General features: G+C 41.1%; 1 protein-coding gene across 1 annotated transcript in view; it reads right to left on the minus strand.

The window, feature by feature from the left end:
- The window catches only part of DNAH3 (dynein axonemal heavy chain 3), a 172,201-nt gene that overhangs the window by 133,679 nt on the left and 16,543 nt on the right, over positions 1-21,979 (minus strand). The window contains 8 exon segments of the mRNA XM_055340043.1: positions 4,298-4,476; positions 4,666-4,771; positions 7,887-8,023; positions 12,027-12,206; positions 13,910-14,105; positions 15,288-15,413; positions 19,111-19,306; positions 21,600-21,789. Coding sequence (XP_055196018.1) covers positions 4,298-4,476; positions 4,666-4,771; positions 7,887-8,023; positions 12,027-12,206; positions 13,910-14,105; positions 15,288-15,413; positions 19,111-19,306; positions 21,600-21,789 — 1,310 coding nt within the window.

Below are 21,979 nucleotides of genomic sequence, written 5' to 3' on the forward strand. Positions count from 1 at the left end.
TGATGTGTCAGGGACACACTGGCTGAACTGGACCAGAACCCAAGATAGCAGGGTAGCTAGGAGGGGTACAGAACAAAGAAGGACAGTTCAGTCAACAGCAAATATGGTTACGTGATTGAGTTGCAGTTAGTGTGAAGTGGGAAGCAGGGATGAGTATCACTTTCAGGAGCAGCAAATAAAACTGCCCTTGCATATCCCTTTATGCTCTTTCCTCCTTCCAACTGTCTAGGATATCAACATTGAGAATGACCTTGAAAGCTACATGTTAAAGATGTAAAGTCACCATATGCTTGAATTTCTGGATGTACATAGTAGGTCTCCCCCACCAATCTGGAGCTACCCTGAGAAGAAATAAAACTTCCGGGATCCCTGGGTGGCTCAGCAGTTTAGTGCCTGCCTTTGGCCCAGGGTGCGATCCTGGAGTCCTGGGATCGAGTCCCATGTCGGGCTCCTGGCATGGAGCCTGCTTCTCCCTCCCCCTGTGTCTCTGCCTCTCTCTCTCTCTCTCTCTCTCTCTCTCTCTCTCTCTATGTCTATCATAAATAAATAAATAAATAAACAAACAAATAAATAAATCTTTAAAAAAAAGAAATAAAACTTCCTTTTTTATGGTGAAAAAATTTAGATTTATAGCTGGCTGGACTCAGTTTAGATGATCTCAATTTTGTTGGCAACATCCAAAGCATCAGTCAGGAGCCAGTCGAACATATGCTTTCTTCTCTCCATCAGGCCTGATCAAGGTGTTGACCTTGGCCACATCAATGTCATAGAGCTTCTTCACAGCCTGTTTGATCTGGTGCTTATTGGCTTTTTTTTTTTTTTTTTTGCTTATTGGCTTTGACATCCACAATGAATACAAGTGTGTTGTTGTCTTCTATTTTCTTCATGGCTGACTCAGTAGTCAGGGGGGAACTTGATGGCGTAGTGATCAAGCTTGTTTCTCCAGAGGGCGCTCTTTTGAGGATATTTGGGCTGCCTTCAGAGAGGCAGGGTCTTGGGTCATTGGAATGTAGGTGATCTATGGATCTTCTTTTTTTTTGTGACTGTGCATGCCTTTCAGCACCACTTTCTTAGCTTTCAAAGCCTTTGCTTTGGTTTCAGCTTTGGGAGGGGCAGGGGCTTTTTTCTTCACCTTTGGTGCCATCTTCGTGAAAGGGCAGAAATAAAACTTCTATAGTGTTCAGTCATAACATTTTAAAAAAGACTTTACTTATTTATTTGAGAGAGCACGAGCAGGGGGCAGAGAGAGGGAGAAGCAGACTTCCCACTGAGCAGGAAGCCTGATATGGGCTTGATCCCAGGATCCTGGGATTATGACCTGAACTGAAGGTAGATGCTTAACTGACTGAGCCACCCAGGTGTGCCTCAGTCATGACATCTTAAGTCTATTCATTACAGCATCTAGTCTAGCCTAACATAGGTGGAGCCTCTTAGTCTAATAGACACTTACCTGATGAAACTCCATCCTTCCTCCCTTTTGTATGAGAATTCAGAGGATAAATAGTATGTGGCTACTAGTTATCAGCTTCTTGCAAAGGCCCAGAAGGGTGGTAGCAAACCCAATACCCATTAGATTCTCTAAAAGGTCCTCAATATGGGTCATTGATAGGAGGCATCTGACCAACAGAACACCTTAATATTCAGGGATAAGCTGAGGACAAAAAACCTTGCTTTCTACATATAGAGATGATGTTATTTAAAATGTAAAAGGCCAGAGGTCCCATAAGCACAGGACTATTCTCTCGTGTAGGAGATGGCATAAAGGAGACTAATAAATCTTGATTAATCTGTGGCTTCTCTCTACCTGCTGTCATTATTTGGATAACAGTTCTCACATTGAAGGAAACAAGCAGCTGGACCATAAGGATAATTTTATGTGAATCTATGCAGGTCCTTGAATTTTTGGTCAATATTCCAGGTCCTTGCTTTAGCAGCCTTAAACCCATGTACCTGTAGTGGGTATGAATGGCATGCCCACTTTCTTACCAATGTACTCCAAAGTGTCCTCCTTTCCTTTATGTGCAGAGTACCCCACATTCTAGGGTACACGTAGTCACTGGCAACAGTAAGGCACCCCACTCCCAGCAATGACAGGACAATGAAGTGTCAAGGACAGAGTTTGGGATGAGAAGACAAAATTCAAACCCATCTACTTAGGAAAGCGAATTTTTCTTTCTGGGCCTCATTTTCTCCTCCATTCAGTAAGGGACCTTATATTAGTCTTACCTACTTGTGGGGTGGTTGAGAAAGCCAAATGAGTCAGAGTCACCATTTTTAAGGCGGGAAGAAAGAAGCTCAGCCACCAACCTGGGGTTTCCACATCCTTAGAAATCCTTGGGTTCATAAGGAGACCTTTATTTTCACTTATATCTAAAAGGTCTAAGGAAATTATATTGATGAAGGAACTTATTTTTTTTTTAAGATTTTATTTATTCATGAGAGACAGAGAGAGAGAGAGAGGCAGAGACACAGGCAGAGGGAGAAGCAGGCTCCATGCACCGGGAGCCCGACGTGGGATTCGATCCTGGGTCTCCAGGATCGCACCCTGGGCCAAAGGCAGGCACCAAACCGCTGCGCCACCCAGGGATCCCCTGAAGGAACTTATTTTGATGAAGATGGATGCACTGACCAGCCAAGGCACCATGTTGCTTTCACTTAACATGAACAAAAGAACTACTGCTTACAAAATAAATTTTCTTTGAAGCTCAAACTTCCCAAAGAAAGTATCCTACTAGATTGAAGTAGTTCTACGTCCTGGTCCCAAATTTTTATTCTATAGGCAGACACTGAAGATCCAAGAGGTGAAGTCAGAGGACACACAGCTAGTAAATGGAAGGTCTTAGATTCAAAACCAAATCTTTTGGCACTCAAACCAGGAATCCTATCATTTCATCACTCTATGAGAAAGCTAAATGTGGTGAGTGTGGTGGTGGAAAGTATGGACTTTGGGGTCAAAATAAACTAGGTTAAGCCCTGTAATGTGCCACTTGCTAACCTCTCAGGAGTCTCAGTTTTTTCACTAGCATAATGGAGAGAATAGTGAACCATCTTTTGGGGTTGTTGTAAAGACTTGATTAGATCTATAGTGTTCAGAATGCTTATACAGTGCCCAGACTGTTTCCAGACATTTGCTGGAAAAATGGTAGGTTATTATTATCTCAAATTTGCCCATGAGGTTCTGAAATGTATTCTGTAAACTTAAGGTACTAGAAAATGCTAAAATTTTATATATTTATATATTTATATATATAATATTATTATAATATTAATATGTTGTATTATTCATTATATATATATAATATAATACAATCCCTCAACATACAACATATGTTGTATGTTGAGGGATAATACAACATATAATAATACAACATATAACAATATTAGTAGTGGCCGTGCTTACTAAATTGTCTTAGTCTACAGTTAAAAGCACTCTGGAGAGCTAGAATAACATGGATTAATCATTTTGCAACTTTCATATAGTTATACCATGGCATTTGGTTCAGGGCTACATAAAATACCCAAGTCAGGCTGGTGTCACATGGGCCAGGATCTTTGAGGTAACTGGAAAGGGAGAAACCACTTCCCCCTCTGGATGGAAACCTGGGAGGTATAAGCATGGAGCTGCTAGGTCCTCGACTGGAGAGTGCCTGTCAGAGAATGAAGGCTGAGTAAAGGGAGACAGGCTATATCCCTAATTGCAGTGTGGAGGGCCTGAATCTAGCAATTTCTGAACTTTTCAACACGTGAGCCCCAGACACCCCTTTTCACTTTAGCCAGTCTATCTGGGCTTCTATCACTTAGAACCAAAAACATCTTCACTAATATATAGTCATTGGTGAAATGAAGGTACCACATTGAGCTGAAGATCGAATGACAGACTCCTCTGACCAATACAACAGAAGCCCACACAGGAGTGATTCCAGGGGGTGCCAGTAAGCACCTTGTGTCTCTGAATGTGTGCTTGATGGCCGGGGAGAAGGCCTGTGGCCTCAGACAGCCAAGTCCATGACGTGGCATCTCCCTAAAGATGCCTCCAAGAAAGCAAAGGCTGAGGGATCAGAGATGGACAGCTGCCAGATGTTTTCTTCCTTTCTGCTCCAAACCCCACATAGTGTTCTCTCTTCTGTTCACCATCTAGCCTGAACCTGAATCCCCCGCTATCCTCTCTCTGGGGCAGAAACGACCTAAGCTAGAATTTCTGTCTGGTCATTGCTGGAAGGTACAAGTTCTGGCTACTTTTCCATTCTCACATTCATGCCAAATATTGTTGCTATCTCTCTGTCCATAGGAACAGTACCTGGTATTGGTGTCCCGGTTTACTTCCACTTGGAATTGAATCAGACGGTCTTTAAGATTTTGGGCTCGCTCACAGAGGTCATAATTTAGGGTCATGGTGTCAAGGCAGAACATGGCCAAAGGCACGGTAATGTGCATTGATGCAATTTCATTTCTCCGTTTTTTTATGCTACTGATCCTCTGTAGAAAGGAGCACAGTCAGCAGCTTGATTTGCTTTTAGCCTTCATGCACTTGCCCCCAGCTGCACCCCCAGCCAGCCGAGTCCAATGCTGACCACGGCATATATACTAACAAAATATACTGACTATGTATTGGATTGTCAGCAGCACAAGTCACCAAGATATGAAATAACAAGTGATATTTCCTACCGTCACAAAATCCTCAATTTCATGATTTTCTTTCAGGAACGCAGTGATGTTTTGTTCTGCCATGTTATCCAATAAGTCATCATACTTTTTGTATACATTTAAGTATCTTCCATAATCGAAGGGTATAAAATCAGACATGCAAATACAGGTCACCAAATCAGATTAGGAAAAGTAGCAAATGAAGATATAAGATCATAAAAATTAGCCCAAAGCAGGAAAGGGAAATATAATATGGCAAAAAGTATACTGAACTGGGAATTCATAGCTTTGGCTTCAAATTCCAATTTTGCCACTTCCGACTTGCATGAACTTAGAGAAGATATTTCTCTTTTCCAAAGATCAGTGTCTTAAGTGGAAATATATATATTTTTTTATTTGGGGCATTTTTATTTTTATTTATTTATTTATTTTTAATTTATTTTTTATTGGTTTCAATTTGCCAACATATAGAATAACACCCAGTGCTCATCCCATCAAGTGCCCCCTTCAGTGCCTGTCACCCAGTCACCCCCACCCCTCGCCCACCTCCCTTTCCACCATCCCTTGTTCGTTTCCCAGAGTTAGGAGTCTTTCATGTTCTGTCTCCCTTTCTGATATTTCCCACTCATTTTTTCTTCTTTCCCCTTTATTCCCTTTCACTATTTTTTTATATTCCCCAAATGAATGAAACCATATAATGTTTGTCCTTCTCTGATTGACTTATTTCACTCAGCATAATAACCTCCAGTTCCATCCACGTCGAAGCAAATGGTGGGTATTTGTCATTTCTAATGGCTGAGTAATATTCCATTGTATACATAAACCTTAAGTGGAAATATTAACACCTCAAAGGATTGTTGTAAGGCTTACCTATAATAATGTACATATAAAGCATTGAATACAGTGTTTGATATACAGTCAATATGTAATAAACATTAGTTCCTCTCCCTTCTTCCAGCTCTAAAATTCTATGACTAAAAAAAAAATAAAATAAATAAAATAAAATAAAATTCTACGACTAAGTTTTAAGATGAAAATTTGGAACTAATGAATCTAAAATCTATTGGATAAAATTAAGTTTTCCTGTCTTATCAGATCATGCAAAAATGGCTGGACAGATTTCTCCCAAATGGAGCATGTATCTGGGATGCTATGACTTAAAAAAAAATTTGAATTAGGGGCATATGGCTGGCTTAGTCTGTGGAGCATAGACTCTGCATCTCAGGATTGTGAGTTTGAGCCTCACATTGGGTATAGAGATTACTTAAAAATAAAGTAATTTGGGATGCCTGTGTGGCTCAGCGGTTAAGCGTCTGCCTTCCGGCTCAGGGCGTGATGCTGGAGTCCTGGGGATCGAGTCCCACATCGGGCTCCCCACATGGAGCCTGCTTCTCCCTCTGCCTATGTCTCTGTTTCTCTCTCTGTGTGTGTCTCTCATGAATGAATAAATAAAATCTTTTAAAAAAATAAAGTAATTTATTTTTTACTTTTTTAGGGGTACCTGGGTGGCTCAGTTCGTTAAGGGACTGTCTTTGGCTCAGGTCATGATTCCAGGGTCCGGGGTCAAGCCCTGTATCAGGCTCCCTGCTTAGCGGGGAACCTGCTTCTCCCTCTCCTACTCCCCCTGCTTGTGCTCTCTCTGTCAAATAAATTAATAAAATACTTTTTAAAAAATAAAGTCTTTCTAAAAAGTTTGAATGAAAATAAAGACGACATGAGGGCACCTGGCTGGCTTAGTAGGGCAGTGACTCTTATCTTGAGGTCATTAGTTCATGTCCCATGATGGAGCCTACTTAAAAAAATTAAAATAATAAGAAATAAAGTAAAATAATAAAACAAAACAAAATAATAAATAAAATAATGCTTAACTATGGAGTAAGCAGAATTAGTTTTGTAGGGCCCAGTGGTACACTTCTAGGAATTGGCCAATACTTTAGAGATTCTAAAACTGAGACATAGTATGAGGAGCAGTCAGTCCAAAAAGATAAACTATGTGTCAGACTCCAAAAACAAAGGAAACAGAGGTTTCAAATAGATGCCCCCACATCAAATTCATAAGGACATAGCTTCCAAATCTGAGTCTATGATTTTCAGACTAGATTTGAAGTAGTTCTCAACTGGGGGTGATCTGACCACTCAGGGGTCATTTGGCCATGTCTCAGGATGCTTTTAGTTGTAATGGCTGTGGGAGGATCCTACTGGCATCTAATGGGTATAGGTCAGGGATGCTGCTAAACATCCTACCATGTACAGCAGCTCCTCACAATCCAGAGTTTTCTGGTCTAATATGTTGACAGAGCTGCATTGAAGAAACCCATGTATTCTGGCTTGCCTGGGATCACCCAGATTTATTTGTTGTGCCATGGCAATTGTTAATAAAGCCTTCTTCAGGGATGCCTGGGTGGCTCAGCGGTCTGCCTTTGGCTTAGGGCATGATCCCAGAGTCCTGGGATCGAGTCCCACGTTGGGCTCCCTGCATGGAGCCTGCTTCTCCCTCTGCCTATGTCTCTGTCTCTCTTATGAATAAATAAATAAAATCTTTTAGAAAGTTAAAAAAAATAAAGCCTTCTTCACTCTCAAAGTGTCTCAGTTTGGAAGCTGTATTATCTGATTACCCTAAACTAGGGACTGCTCACATGAGCAACTGTGAGATATTCTACAGTACAATAAATAAGGAGCATTCAGATAACTAGTCCTCAATTCCCTTTCTTTAATTCTCAAGTCCAAAAAGCTCTGAAAACAGAAAGCCACTTCAAAATTCATTTAATAGCAAAAGCTGGTCTAAATTAATATGAGGCTACTTGGCTGAATATTCATATTTTTCACTGTAGAAATATCAATACATTTAATTAAGGGGTGCTTCCCGAGGTCTTGTTGAAACTGGATCATAATATATGATATATACTTTTATACATTGTATAAAAGTATATTGGTATAAAAGTATATTGTTACTTTTCTAAAATCCAGAAATTTCTAAATACCAAAACCTATCCGGCCTCACAGCTTTCAGATAATGGAGGTGGACCTGTAACTAAGTTTGAATTCTTGTTCTCCTATTTTATTTGCTGTATAATGTTGGGAAAGCTTCCTCACCAGTAAAGTGGAGATAAAGAGTAATACCTATGTAAGTATTGGGCTATTCTTACTATGTATGCATTTCTGATATGTGGGAACAGTGATTGTAAATTGATGACAAACAAATCCATAACAAAATGGCTTAAGTTACAACTAAACCTACTTACTTGCAGGGTCCAACTTGATTCTTCTGAAATATCTCAAAGGTTTGATCCACAAAATCAGAAACTAGTTTTTCTTCAGTGTTAACGGTTCCAAGAATCAGATTATAGCCTTTCAACTCTGGGAACAGGACAGATTCCACCTAAAGAATAGAAATTGTTTTGGTGTCACAAGACAGCCACACAACGTTAAGAAAGGAAATGGCACCAAAATGTAAAATCTTTTGCAACAGACACATTTACAGGGACATCAGTTTACATTTTCACTCTTTTTCCTCTTGGATAGCACCAGAATCACCCTTCTGTTCCCTTGACCTCTCTCCTCTCCCTCTTTTTGGGTTAATCATCTTTCCCTTCATTGAACTTTCAAGTCTCTGGTCCATGGAGAGTCCCCATGGACCTCAGTTAGGATGTGAGGTTTCCCTGCTTAAAGTAGAATGTGACCTGAGCCGAAGGCAGATGCTTAAATGACTGAGCCACCCAGGTGCCCCTCAGGTTCTTTAACTTCTTAATGGCGTATGTGTGTCCCTGAGAAATGTTCTCATTTGTATGACTCATGAAGATGGCCAAGTCCCTGCTGGGGACCCACTGTCCTCCTTACTGAGAAAGTTAAGTGATTGGTCCCAGAAAAGACTGTCAGAGTGCTCTACTTAGTTACAGTAGTTATGTACCATGGATGAAAATGCACTGATTTAGAACGGGGGAAAAGCTAATGCAAATAGTCTGTGTCCTCCCTCTTTGGACAATCCAAAGGTTTTTAAGCCATTGGAGGAATAATTTCTTTGCTGTGGCCACACTGCAGACAGTGGTTGAAAGCAAAGAAATGGAGGATCTGGCATTGGTCAAGCATACAAGATGAAATGGTTTAGGGATACATAATTGGTATATCCAGACCATGCAAGAGATTACATGTGGGCAGCATAAGGGATTGTTTCTTGAGAAGAAGTCTTCAGTTGAGAGAGAAAGTAAAACCTTTTACTGTCCTTTAAATGTGGCTGGTTCTCCCATGCCCTGTAGAGTAGTCTGTAAAACTAAAGAGAGATCAATGGTGCCTTTTCCAGGTAATCATGGTTACCATCTGCTGATCTCCCTGGTTCTCTAGTTCCTGACTTCCTGGTCTTGTCATCACCCTTAGTGCTCACACCTACACACTTCTCCAAGTTCAGGATTTCCCTGGCACTTAGAGTGAGAAAATTCTCCCATCAGGAGAGAGACTGGCCTAAGTAGACCCCTTCCATAATAATGTATGTGTGTATGTGTGTGTGTATTTCTGATTATGAAAGTAAAGCATTGACATGGCTGCTAATGGTGATTTAAATTTTCCTTATTGCATCTTTAGTTTTAGAAAACCCTTAGTTCACCCCACTTCATTGTATTTATGCCTCTCATTCACCTCTTTTCATTTCAATCAGTATTGTAGCATCCATGTCTCAATTTACTAAGACAAGTATTTTCTAATATTTACTTTGGTTTCCTTTAGTAACCTTTTCATAAATAGGCTTCCCTTCTGTACCTTGAAACTGTTATTTTTAAATTTGGGGGGTACCTGGCTGGCTCAGTCGGTGGAGCATAGGATTCTTGATCTCAGGATTGTGAGTTCGAGCCCCACATTGGGTGTAGAGATTAATTAAAAATAAAATCTTAGGGCAGCCCAGGTGGCCCAGTGGTTTAGTGCCACCTTCAGCCCAGGGTGTGGTCCTGGAGACCTGGGATGGAGACCCACATCGGGCTCCCTGCATAGATCCTGCTTCTCCCTTCTAACTGTGTCTCTGCCTCTCTCTCTCTCTGTGTCTCTCATGAATAAATAAATAAAATCTTTAAAAAAAATCTTAAAAATAAATAAATAAAGGGATACCTGGATAGTTAAGCATCTGACTTGAGCTCTGGTCATGAACTCAGGGTCCTGGGATTGAGGCCTGCGTTGGGCTACATACTCAGCAGGGAGCCTGCTTCTCCCTCTCCCTTTGCCCCTAATCCCACTCATGTGCTATCCCTCACCCTCGCTCAAATAAATAAAATCTTTAAATAAAGTAAAATTAAAATAAAATTTAACCATAAAAAAAGCAGGTCCGTTAGGGGTTGGGGCTACTGTCTACCTGTTGCTGTTCTTAGATTTTTTTTTAAGATTTTATTTATTTACTCATGAGACACACACACACACACACACACAGAGAGAGAGAGAGAGAGAGAGAGAGAGAGAGAGAGAGAGAGGCAGAGACACAGGCAGAAGCAGGCTCCATGCAGAGAGCCCGACGCAGGACTTGATCCCGGGACTCCAGGATCATGCCCCGGGCCGAAGGCGGCGCTAAACCGCTGAGCCTCCCAGGCTGCCCCTGTTCTTAGATATTCTTATTAGATATTCAACCCGAGGGGCTATTTTTTTTTTTTTTAAGTTTCAATATCCAATTCAGAGATAAAATAGTCTATGGGGTTTGAGGCATGAACCAGTGCTGTGGGCATCTCTAGATGGAGAATACTGAATCTAGGCTGCTTTTTCTCACAACCTGATAAAGTGCCATTGGCATTCACTTGGGTCTAGGTTTCAAACCTGGTATACACTATGACCTGTGATTATATCTCCTTGTCATTACAATTCACTAAATCTACTACCATCCCTGCTGATGTTTGCTGGAACAGCCACATGAGTGAGCCCTGGGCTCTCCCAGCCCAGCTGCTTACAAATATTGCTGTGAAAGAGAACTTGAGTGGTATGTACTTTATCTGTCCCCAAGCCCCACACTTATCCTTCCAAATTATAGGGTCTCTTCTTTCATTTCCTTCCTAGGGATATTGATTGTAGAAGAGTTACCCACTGTTTCTTTCCCCTCTGCACACCCAGTTTCTTGTTAACCAGGCTTGGTTAGATTTGAAACCTCAAATTTAGAGTTATCTGGTGAGACTGACTGTAGCATTTGGCCTCATATGCTGCTCTACAGCCCCCAAATCTAATCTTGAGCTTTTAGAATCCTATAAGTATAAGTATAAGTATAAGTATAAGAAGTATAAGTATAAGTATAAGACTGCAAGGAGAAGAGTACTTAAGAGCATCTAAGCATTACACATAATGGCTGGGAATGGAGGGAGGAGGAGAAAGAGAGAAAAACACCCCACAGTTCCCTTCCCTACGTGGCGCTGGGCACTGGTCTTCTTGACACATCGACCATCCAGAGGGAAATAGAAGATAGAACACGAGAGAGTCACACTCATGTGGGTGATCCTGGCCAGCAATAAAAGTCTGCTAAGTGTCTGGAATATGATTAGCAATGCCACCTAGGAAAGGAAACTGGAAGGGGTTTGGACCAGGAAGGGAAGCTTTAATTTTTCCCTTTGATGCCTTCAGTGGTTAAACAAACTAAATTAGATATCATTTTATGAAGATTCTTGGTGAGTTCATGGCACTGCTCCATTGTGCAATCAACCTAAGTTGGATATGGCTTGGGACACATCTGCCCCTTTGAAGTTGGATCATGGCTAGCTAGGGTGGGGAGGAAATCTACTTGCTCACAAAAGTTTCCTTTTTTGTAAAGATTTTTTTATTTATTCACGAGAGACACAGAGAGAGGCGCAGAGATATACAAAGAGGGAGGAGAAGCAGGCTCCATGTAGAGAGCCTGATGTGGAACTCAATTCCAGGACCCCGGGATCATGCCCCAAGCCAAAGACAAAATGCTCAACTGCTGAGCCACCCAGGCATTCCTCACAAAGTAATTCTTAATTATGCTCTTATTAAAAGCATAATTCTTGGGATATCTGGGTGGCTCAGTCAGTTAAGCATCCAACTCTTGATTTTGGCTCAGGTCATGATCTCAGGGTCCTGGGATTGAGCCCCATGTCAGGCTCCACACTCAACAGTGAGTCTGCTTGAGATTCTTTCCTTCTCCCCTGCCCCTCCCCCTGCTTGCTCTCTTCTCGCTCTCAAATAAATAAATGAATCTTTAAAAAAAAATAAAAGCACAATTCTCAAATGCATGGACATTTCTTTATGGCCCAAGTTTCCTTTCTGGAGTCAAGGGGGTAGTATATTCAGCATTTATCTCCCAAAGTAAAACTCCTCTAACTAAATACCTTGTAAAAACAGCCATTTTAAATATATTTTATTCAATAAGTAAATAAAACTATAAACAAATGATTCAGTTGATACTATACCTTGGGGATCTCTCTAGAGTTCTTAATAATTTCCAAGAAAGAGTTGTGTATTAATTCCCAACAATCATCAAAAGATGGATTAAAGACAATAATGGGTTCAATGACTTCAAGTTTTATTGTGATTAGCTGAGGTAGGAAGAACTCCATCTCTTGGTAGGGCTCCTCAAAATCATTCCCATCCTTTAGGAGATATAAGATATGGTGGCTGTCACAAGGTGGGGCCTTCCAGAATCAAAGGAGTGAATTTTATACATTCACAGTACGACATGAACACCAGAAATGGAAATGTGGAGTCCCATATACTGTTTATGTTCAAGTAAGGTCTAGGTATGGCTTAGCCCACTCTGACCTCATCCATTTCCCCTTCCCCAAAGCTTTTATTCACTATGCTTACTTTGCTTAGAAATTCTTGCATTAGTATTTTCAAATCCTTTTTATCCTTCAAAATTCAGCTAAAAATTCCCTCCTCTTGGAAGTCTCCCTATTCTCCACCAAGATACCAATCTCTTCTACTTCTGAACTTCTGAATTTCCATTCCTTCATGATATTTTATCTTTCTCTCTTGCAGATATTTATATGTATATTTTATCTTCTCTACTCTAGCCTCGAGGGCAGGATCTGTGTCTGATCCCTCCAAAATATCCAAGGCAGAATTTAATACATATGTGGTGCTCAATAAAAATTTGTTGACAGAATCCAAAAGCATCAAGAGTTATCTATATGCCTCAGAAGGAGCTTGCTAATGAGTTAATAGTCTATTTTAAACACTTAAAATGTCAACATTCCTACAACAGAAATATTGGCACGTACAATTTCCTATCAGGCTAGTAACATAAGTTATTTCTCATAAACTACACTGCCTAACAAAATTGTCATAGCACAGCTGTAAAGTACTTGTTTAAATCAGTTATGTTAGACATTTCCAGATCTGTTTGAGGATGATTGATAAACATTTGTTGCATAGCTATCATGTATCAAATACCCATAAATTTCCCCTTCTTTCCCTTTGTATGGAATTTTAGAGTGAGATTTGTTCCTACATCCGAGTCTCTTCTGCCTAGCAAAGTAGATGACTACAGTGACATCTATAGATTGGTTCTTATGAGAAAGCTAACATCAGAGTCTAAATTCAGTAGCATTGGCTTCTATATTTTTTTGAGCAAAAGGTCAATTGTTCATCTTCATTTGGAAAAATACTTAGAATTTAACCTTTTAAAACAAGGTAATTTTATATTTTTATCACTCTTTTTTAAGGTAAAATGTGCACATGGCATAAAATCCAAAAGAATCTTCCTTGATCCTTAGGCTATCTAAGTTTAGGGAATGCTACTATGTTTTGAAAACATAACATAGGACTTAGTGCTTTTAGCTTTTATTTTGACTTCACTGTAGTAGTTTCATGCAGAAAGTTATTTATTAGGTCAACAAAGCCTTTTGTTTTCAGGGATGCCCCTTTCAAAGAACAAAAAGTCAATATATGCAATGATATACACAACACTCCCTAAATATCAAGCCAAAGACTGATAATAAAACTTTTCAACTCCTTTCTTTAACAGAGAAGATAAAGAAGTGACCTGTTTCCTTCCTATAAGGGGTATGAATTCCATTTTACTCAATCTTTCTTTAAATTTTCTTAGCAACTTCTTATCAACTTCCTCACTTCCAGAGAACTTGGCCAATTTAGTAGTAGTTAATTAACTCAGGAAAGCTTGCTGGGATTCACAGAAATCATTTTAATGAGCATATAATGATCTGATATATGTGATAGTCAAGAATTTTTTTTACTTTTTATCCTGGCTTACAGCTGAGAACCAATGTAACGGAATTCTGATGGTCTCAGTTGTTTTCCCCTCAAAAGGGCCTACTGCTGGTCCCCTACATACCTTGTGTATCATGAAAAAGGACATGAGGTCCTCAAGAGACTTAATAACCAAGTCCCTCAGCTGGAGTGACATGAAAGAAGCAATGGAAGCAAAATATTCCTCAATGTTACGAGAAGAGTCATAGTCACTCTTGGGAGCAAAATGGACCCACTGCTCCTTCTTTGAGACAAAAAGCTGGGCACAGGTAGGGATCCACCTGTAAAGACAGGAGGGCATCCGAGTAAGAAGCTTTTCTGAGCTTGGACAAGTCCGATCAGACATTCCCCACTCTCTGTTGACCAGAAAGATGGCTCAGTTCCCACTAAGCAGCTTTCCAAATTGGTACTTTCATATCCCTGGCCACCCGATCTGTAAACACCTCTTTGCTGGAAAGAAAGAAATAAGATATGAATTGAGGTACTACTCTTCCATTAGCAATACTCAAATACACAAGGGATACTGGTGGCAAGTCCTGCTCTAAGAGTCTCTGCTTTCTTCACTATAATCAGAGGTTGTGGTAAAAGGGCATAAGGAACTGGGATGTTCTGTCCAATTTCTCTCCTTGACAAATGCCTGGCCTCTGATTCAGACTTAATAGGGGGAAAGAGAGAGAGAAGAGAAAAAGAAGAAAACGTAAGAAGGGAAACTCCAATGTGACAGTAGCTGCTCAGAAGTTGGTCCTAGAAATAAGAAAAGCAGAAGCAGAAATGGATGCCTCCTTATTCTTTCTTCCTACTTCCCTCGATTCCTAATTCCCAGTGGAAACCACTGGCTTTTTCATCCTATCACATCTCTTTTCTGAATGCTAGAAAAGTATTAGGAATAGCCATAGTTGTAAAGATAAAAACTAGGATATTTATTGAGCAGCTACTATGTGCCAACAGTTCATATGCATTGTCTCTGATAATAAAAACCCATTGGTGGGTATTACCACCATAATTTCACATAAGGGGATTTCTCTGGCTTTGGACACAGTCCTGCACACATTTGCAAAAGAAAAAAGAATCATCTCAGTTTTGAAAGCTCCCTAACTCTGGAATATTGCAGTTGTTTATCTGGGCCACCTGAACATAAATCATTCAAATGCACTGTCAGGTATCTAGCACAGTCTAACAGACTTCAGAAGGGAAGGGAAGTGGTAACTCCAATAAGGAATGGTAATGAGAGTTTCAAAAAGGCAGAAGGAGACTAGGAGTGAGGGCTGAAGAAGAGTGGACATGGGGAGACACAAAGACTGTCTGGGGATAGAAAGTGCAAAGAAGGGGACAGAGAAAGAGGCCAGTGGAAGTCAGTAAACTGCAACCTCCAGGCTGGAAACCAGTTTTCACTCCAGAAACACTCTCACTCCGGAGAGTTTATGATACTGTGATGCAGTCCGATTCTGAGGTCAGATACTGACTTGTTGAGAAGGATTTGGCGTGCTTCCATGCAGTGTTTCTGGATCACATCCCAATATTCATGAGGCTGCAGAGGCAACTTTCCTGCCAGTAATTCTGCTGTTCGAACAAACCTGAGGTCTTGAAATCTGCCAAAAGAGAGGGAGAAATGTCCTGGGCTGCAAAGTCACTTAAAAATAAATTCTAAGGGCACCTGGGTGGCTTGGTTAAGCATGTCTTCAGCTCAGGTCATGATTCAAAGGCCCTGGGATCAAGCCCTATGTCAGGGCTCCCTGTTGTGTGGGGAGCCCGCTTCTGCTCCTTCTGCCTGCCACTCCCTCTGCTTGTGCTCTCTCTCTCTGTCAAGTAATTAAATAAAATCTTTTTTTAAAAAATGAATTCTGTAGGATGGGTTCAAAGGGCATATATCCTTATTTTTCAAGGAGAGTAAAACTGTATCTGAAAAATCTGGGAGTCTGAGGAGGGAGTAGAAAGTCCACAGGAACCTTGCAAAGAGCAGATAGATGAACCAACTCAACTGGTATTTGTTGAGCCTTCCGATGTGTTCTACTCTGGGTAACCCATCTGGGGAGTGGGGTTTTGGCACCAACCTGGTATTTGCCTGGCCGGGACCTAGAATATCAAATGGACAAATCAATGTTCTTTAACGTGAAGACAGAGAAGATAGGTCAAGAGAAGCAACACCTTCATGATCAAGTAGGTTCCATCTAATCCTTAGTGTGGCCCTTGAGTGAGCCACTCAGGACAACTTGGAGGACTGCTTTGGTCTAAACAAACAAACAAAAAAACCCTCCATAGACCTACCTGCAATGGCTGGCAGGCTCACCAAGACACACACAGTATCCTGTAGGCACAGTGCCTTACACAAAGCAGACACATGAAAAATATATGTGGAATGAACACATGAATCTCCTTCTACTGTCTCCTATGAGGCTCTTATCTTCTCCCATTTCTCTCAGATCAATGGATGTGTTGCTCTTTATCATGTCCCCTGAGGCCTCTTTTAGCTTAGAGAGCCACCGTATCTTTTCCTGATGTCTATTCCATTCATTTATAAGTCAGTCTTTTAAATCATCACTATCTTTCACTTCCTCAACTAGATCTTTGCTCACTTTTTCAGCTTGTCTCATTTCTTACTTTTCATTTTCATTGGAATGACCTCTAGGACACTTCTCCTCATCCTTCTTAAATCCCACAGCCTCCATTTTTAATCCTTCTTGGTGAAGGTAGTTAAATTAGTCCCCATCTTGTCTGGCTAGTCACAAAGCACTGTTAGAGAAGGAAGGATAGAACCCAAGACCTCCCTCAACACACATTTGATATCCAACCTGAGTATGGCCCTGTTGCCATCTGGCAATTAAGTTACTTATCTTCAGTCCTAACAGACTTCCTGCAGTGGCTCTTCAAACCACAATTCTCATTCTGGCCCCCAAGTCCCTCATCCTTCACTAATTACTAGGTGACTTCTTAGAATTTTTTAAATTAAAATCAAGCAGGTCACAGAGAAAAGCTGTCTGTATCATTTCCTTAACAAATCTTTTGTGGTATTGTTGCTGTTGTTGTTCAACTGACAAAAATCTTCTAAATGGTTTTGGTTCACTTTTGCTTTTGTTGCCTATATAATCTTTAGGGAACTCCTAAAAGCAAGTGGTAAGAATACTATCTTTTCAGAAGCTATAGGTTCAATAATTTGCCATCTTCACTACATGATCAAATTAAATGCACATATACATCTTCTTGGTAGTGGGAATTTGGCAAATTTTACCATCTCTGAAATGGTAGTTTCTAGTTTATTTTTTGAGGCCATAAACATGCTTATAGTTATAGTGGTACCTTCATTTATGGAACAACTACTATATGCCAAAACTGTTCTAGCAACTCATCCAAAAAATCCCATGAGGTAAGTATTATTATTATTATTATTATTATTATTATTATTATTCTCATTTTACATATAAAAAAACAGGGACCTAGGAAGATTAACTATTCATTATTGACAAAGCAAGAACCAGAACCCAGGTAGTATAGTTTGAGAGCCCATTCTATAAATTATTACACTATGTACTTCTGCCTCATTAGAAGATGACCTTTTTTTTCAGTGTCCTGACTGGCACCCCCAATGAGTTAGAAAACTGAATTCAATCCAAAGAAGGGAATGTGCTTATTTCATATCATTGGTCAGTTCCAGGCTAGCTTGACTTCCCCCTCAATTCCCTCTGAAAATATAGGTACAACTAAGAATGTGATAAACAAGTAAGTTCTCTAAGAAACAGGGCTCCAGACTAAACACATTCAAAGCTACAGAGCCTCCCCAAAATAAAATTTCTGAGCTACTGGTAAGTTCAACCAATCAAAATTAAATAAGCATATTTGCCTTTGGATTTTTTTTTTAAGATTTTATTTATTCATTCATGAGAGACACAGAGAGAGAGGCAGAGACACAGGCAGAGGGAGAAGCAGTCTCCCTGTGGGGAGCCTGATTTGGGGCTTGATCCCAGGACCCCGGGATCACACCCTGAGCCAAAGGCAGATGCTCAACTACTGAGCCACCCAGGCATCCCTGGCTTTAGATTTTCTAATAAAAACTCAGATGGTGGTAGTTCATCATGTCATCAGCCTGACTTTTCATTGAACTTGGGTGGCCTTATTCTCCCACCAGGATTTACACCTCCCTTTATGGAACTCCCAAAATGACACTCTCTTCTCTGCAGCTGATGAATGAATAAACTAAACATGGTGCAGCCATGCAGTGGAGTAATATTCAGCTGCAGAAAGGAACAAAATACTGATACATTTTCAATGTCAGATGAACCTTGAAAACATGATACTAAGCAAAAAGAAGCCAGACAGGAAAGGTCATAGTGTATGATTCCATTTATATGAAATGTTTGGAATAGGTAAAATCTGTCCAGACAGAAACCAGACTCATGGTTTCCAGGGGCTGAGTAGAAGGCAGAAGGGGGTGGGTGGGAGGAGACCGCTAATGGATACAACATTTCTTTTTGGGATGATGAAAATATTCTTGAATGAGGGAGTGGTGAGAGTTGTACATATATATACTTAGTACAAATATGTATCAAGAACTGTGGCACTGTGCACTTAAGAAGGGTGAATTTTATGGTGTGTGGATTATACCTCAATTTAGAAAAATGAAAGAAAAAAAAAGTGGCTCCTGTATCCTCTAAACTCCTCCACTTGCTGTGGCCAATTTAGTCACTCATGAACATAAATGAGACCACTACTTGCCATCCCTGTGCTGGCATGGAGTTACCTGAGGAACCCTAGGTCCCCCTCGGATGTCCAAGGCTTGTCAACTCTGACGGGTCCTCCCTGAATGCAGTCTGTTCAAGAACTCATCTTGCAGGCACCTGGGTGGCTCTGTGATTGAACATCTGCCTTTGGCTCAGGTCGTGATCTCAGGGTCCTGGGATAGAGCCCTGAATGGGGCTCCCCGCAGGGATCCTGCTTCTCCCTCTGCCTGTGTCTCTGCCTCTCTCTCTCTCTCTCATGAATAAATAAATAAAACCTTAAAAAACAACAACAACAAAAAACAGATCTGGGCCTCAGCAGGCTGGCTCCAAGTCTGCTCTGTTCCAGGATGAGCCAGGACTTCAAGATAGGTGCTAGGTATCATGGGAGCACAAAGAAGGGTCATTTCACTGCCCGGAGAGCTGTCACTCACAGTTCCTATGCACTTTGGGTCTAGGATTTTCGTCATTTCCCTTCAAGGGCAGGGCTACTCACACTGTGCCCAACCTAAAATATTGTCTTTTGTGTGCAAACAATAAAGAAAGGCAAAGAAAAGAGAGGGAAGAAACTTCTTACTCGGCAAACCACAGTTCTTTCAGGCTAAGCATCATGGGGTTCACAGTGTGCAGATGCTCCTCATTCCACTTCTTGGCGTTCCTGTAGACACAGTGCCAAGGCACAGGGGCCCGGATCACTCTTTGAGGAAACACGTGGGGAATGTTCTTGATGAAGAGTCTTTCTCGCTCTGTTGGGTCCATGAGGATGTAATCAACTAAGTAACCAACAGAGCACACACTTTGTTAGTAACTAGGGACCTTGGACACTGTGCTCTTAGCTGCAGTACTTAGAATTAAATGAGCCTCTGACTATTTACACTGATAATACCCATGATGTTGATAATCCTCTGGATATAATTAATTGGGGAAGCTCTACTCTGTCGGTTTGTTTTCTTTCTGAAGAAATTTCAAGGAGAAGGAGGAGTGTAACTTCACAGTCTAAGGCTTAGAACCTGGAGTTGAGCCCAAATGAGGATATCTAGCATCATGCATGACAATGAAATCACTATTTGCTGATACCTCATTGATCATTAATTGATTTCCCACACCTAAGCTGTCACACAAAAAATTCAACATAACAGATGACACCAGATACTTAGAAATGGAAATTTAGGGGTGCCTGGGTAGTGCAGTCAGTTAAATATCTGACTCTTCGTTTCAACTCAGGTCTGATCCTGGGGTTGTGGGATCAAGCCCCACATCGGGCTCTGTACTTAGCATGGAGTCCACTTGGGTTCCTCTCTCCCTCTTCCTCTGCCCCTCCCTCTTGCTCCTTCTAAAATAAATAAATAAATCTTAGGAAAAAAAGAAATGGAAATTTAGAAACAAAATATTTCACATACTCAGGAAAGAAAGATTGGTAAAAGCTTCAGAGGAAGTGACATTTGAGCTGGATTGTGAAGAATGAGTAGGAATTTGTAGACAAGATAGGAAAGGAAGAGCATAGGGGTCAGAAGGAACAGTATGTAAAATGAAGTACAGTTCTATAACTTTTGTAAAGCATGCTCAAGGTGCTGTGAGTTACTTTGTGTTAGAAATATTAGATGTAAGTGGTAGAGTTCAAGGTGATAAGACTGCAGAAGTCAGTTGAGGCTGGAATTTGAAGGACTTTACATGGTTATGATTTTTCTATCCTAGAGTAGACAAGAAAGTTAATTGGGGGGACATCTGGATGGCTCAGTGGTTGAGCATCTGTCTTTGGCTCAGGTCATGATCCTGGGGTCCTGGGATCGAGTCCCACATTGGGTTCCCCACAGGGAGCCTGCTTCTCCTTCTGCCTATGTCTCTGCCTCTCTCTGTGTGTCTCTTATGAATAATAAATAAAATCTTTTTTAAAAAAGAAAGTTAATTAGGAAATTAAAAATAACTAGACATCTTGGTAAAGACAGCTATTCTGCAGATAAAATAGAAAGGTAAGGAACTCATATGATCACCTCTCCTCTTTGATGCATTTCTCACATTACTCACCATCATTAAGTATTTCCCAATGACCTACTGTGTGTACAAGACACGGGCCTAGGGATCCCTGGGTGGCGCAGCGGTTTGGCGCCTGCCTTTGGCTCAGGGCGCAATCCTGGAGACCCGGGATCGGATCCCATATCGGGCTCCCGGTGCATGGAGCCTGCTTCTCCCTCTGCCTGTGTCTCTGCCTCTCTCTCTCTCTGTGTGACTATCATAAATAAAAAAATAAAAAATAATAAAAAAAAAAGACATGGGCCTAAGGATGAAGGGGAGCTAGAATCAGTAACACGTCCTTCACCATCGAAGAACTGACAGTCTAATAGGAGGGCCAAGACCCATAAGAAATGAAAAGACAGGGATCCCTGGGTGGCGCAGTGGTTTGGCGCCTGCCTTTGGCCCAGGGTGCGATCTTGGAGACCCTGGATCGAATCCCATGTCGAGCTCCCAGTGCATGGAGCCTGCTTCTCCTTCTGCCTATGTCTCTGCCTCTCTCTCTCTCTCTTTCTCTCTCTCTATGTGTGACTATCATAAATAAATAAAAATTAAAAAAAAATTAAAAAAAAAAAAAGAAATGAAAAGACAATGCCAGTGTTATATAACAGAGGAGAATTATGGTCCAGGAGACATTCCAAAGCAGGTTGAGTTGAAAGTAGAGACAGGAAGGACCACTGAGGGTTGCAGAGAAAAAAAAAATACTTAAGAGGCAGGCCTTGAGCTAGATTTTAAAACCTGAATAGACCCTTACTATTCCTAGTGTTGTCCTGGGGTAAGCAGCATCCATATCTCCTGGGAGCTTGTTAGAAATGAAGACTCTCAGACCCACTCCAGATTTGTCTAATCAGAATCTGCATTTTTCACAAGATCCTCAAGTTATACGGATGCACATCGAAGTGCAGGAAGTGCTAGCGTTGACATCAGTGATGTACAGGAGAGCATGTGAATGAAAAGGATGTTTTTGGCATTTTTTAGAGGAACCAGGGTGGACTGATAGAGGAAGAAGGCGCTCTCCACAAAGGAGCCCCTTGCCCCATTTACACCCAGCCTTACCGATGCTTTTCATGAGGCTACTGTAGTAGTCATTTTCCTTCTCCTTCACCAGAAGGATCACCAGGGGTTCCAGGAAGGGACTTGTCAGCAGTGTGTTAGAAATCAGCTTTGAAATTCGATGCATCACTTCCTCCTCTTCGGGGGCAATCATGTCTTTTCGGATCCCGTTGGTCAAATAGTAATAGTACCTCTTCCATAAACAAACCACCAGCAAGACAATGACTGTGATTGGTGAACTGTGTCCACCTGCCCACATCTGTTAGCCTCCAGGGGACTTTGTTCACACCCCACCCATCCCTACCCTTTACTCCCTTCAATCGGGTTTTCTGGGGCCCATCACCACATACTCACTGCAGTGTGATGGTGGGCAATTCCCCTTG

Source organism: Nyctereutes procyonoides, unplaced genomic scaffold, assembly GCF_905146905.1.
Source record: "Nyctereutes procyonoides isolate TBG_1078 unplaced genomic scaffold, NYPRO_anot_genome, whole genome shotgun sequence".
Lineage (NCBI taxonomy): Eukaryota > Metazoa > Chordata > Mammalia > Carnivora > Canidae > Nyctereutes > Nyctereutes procyonoides.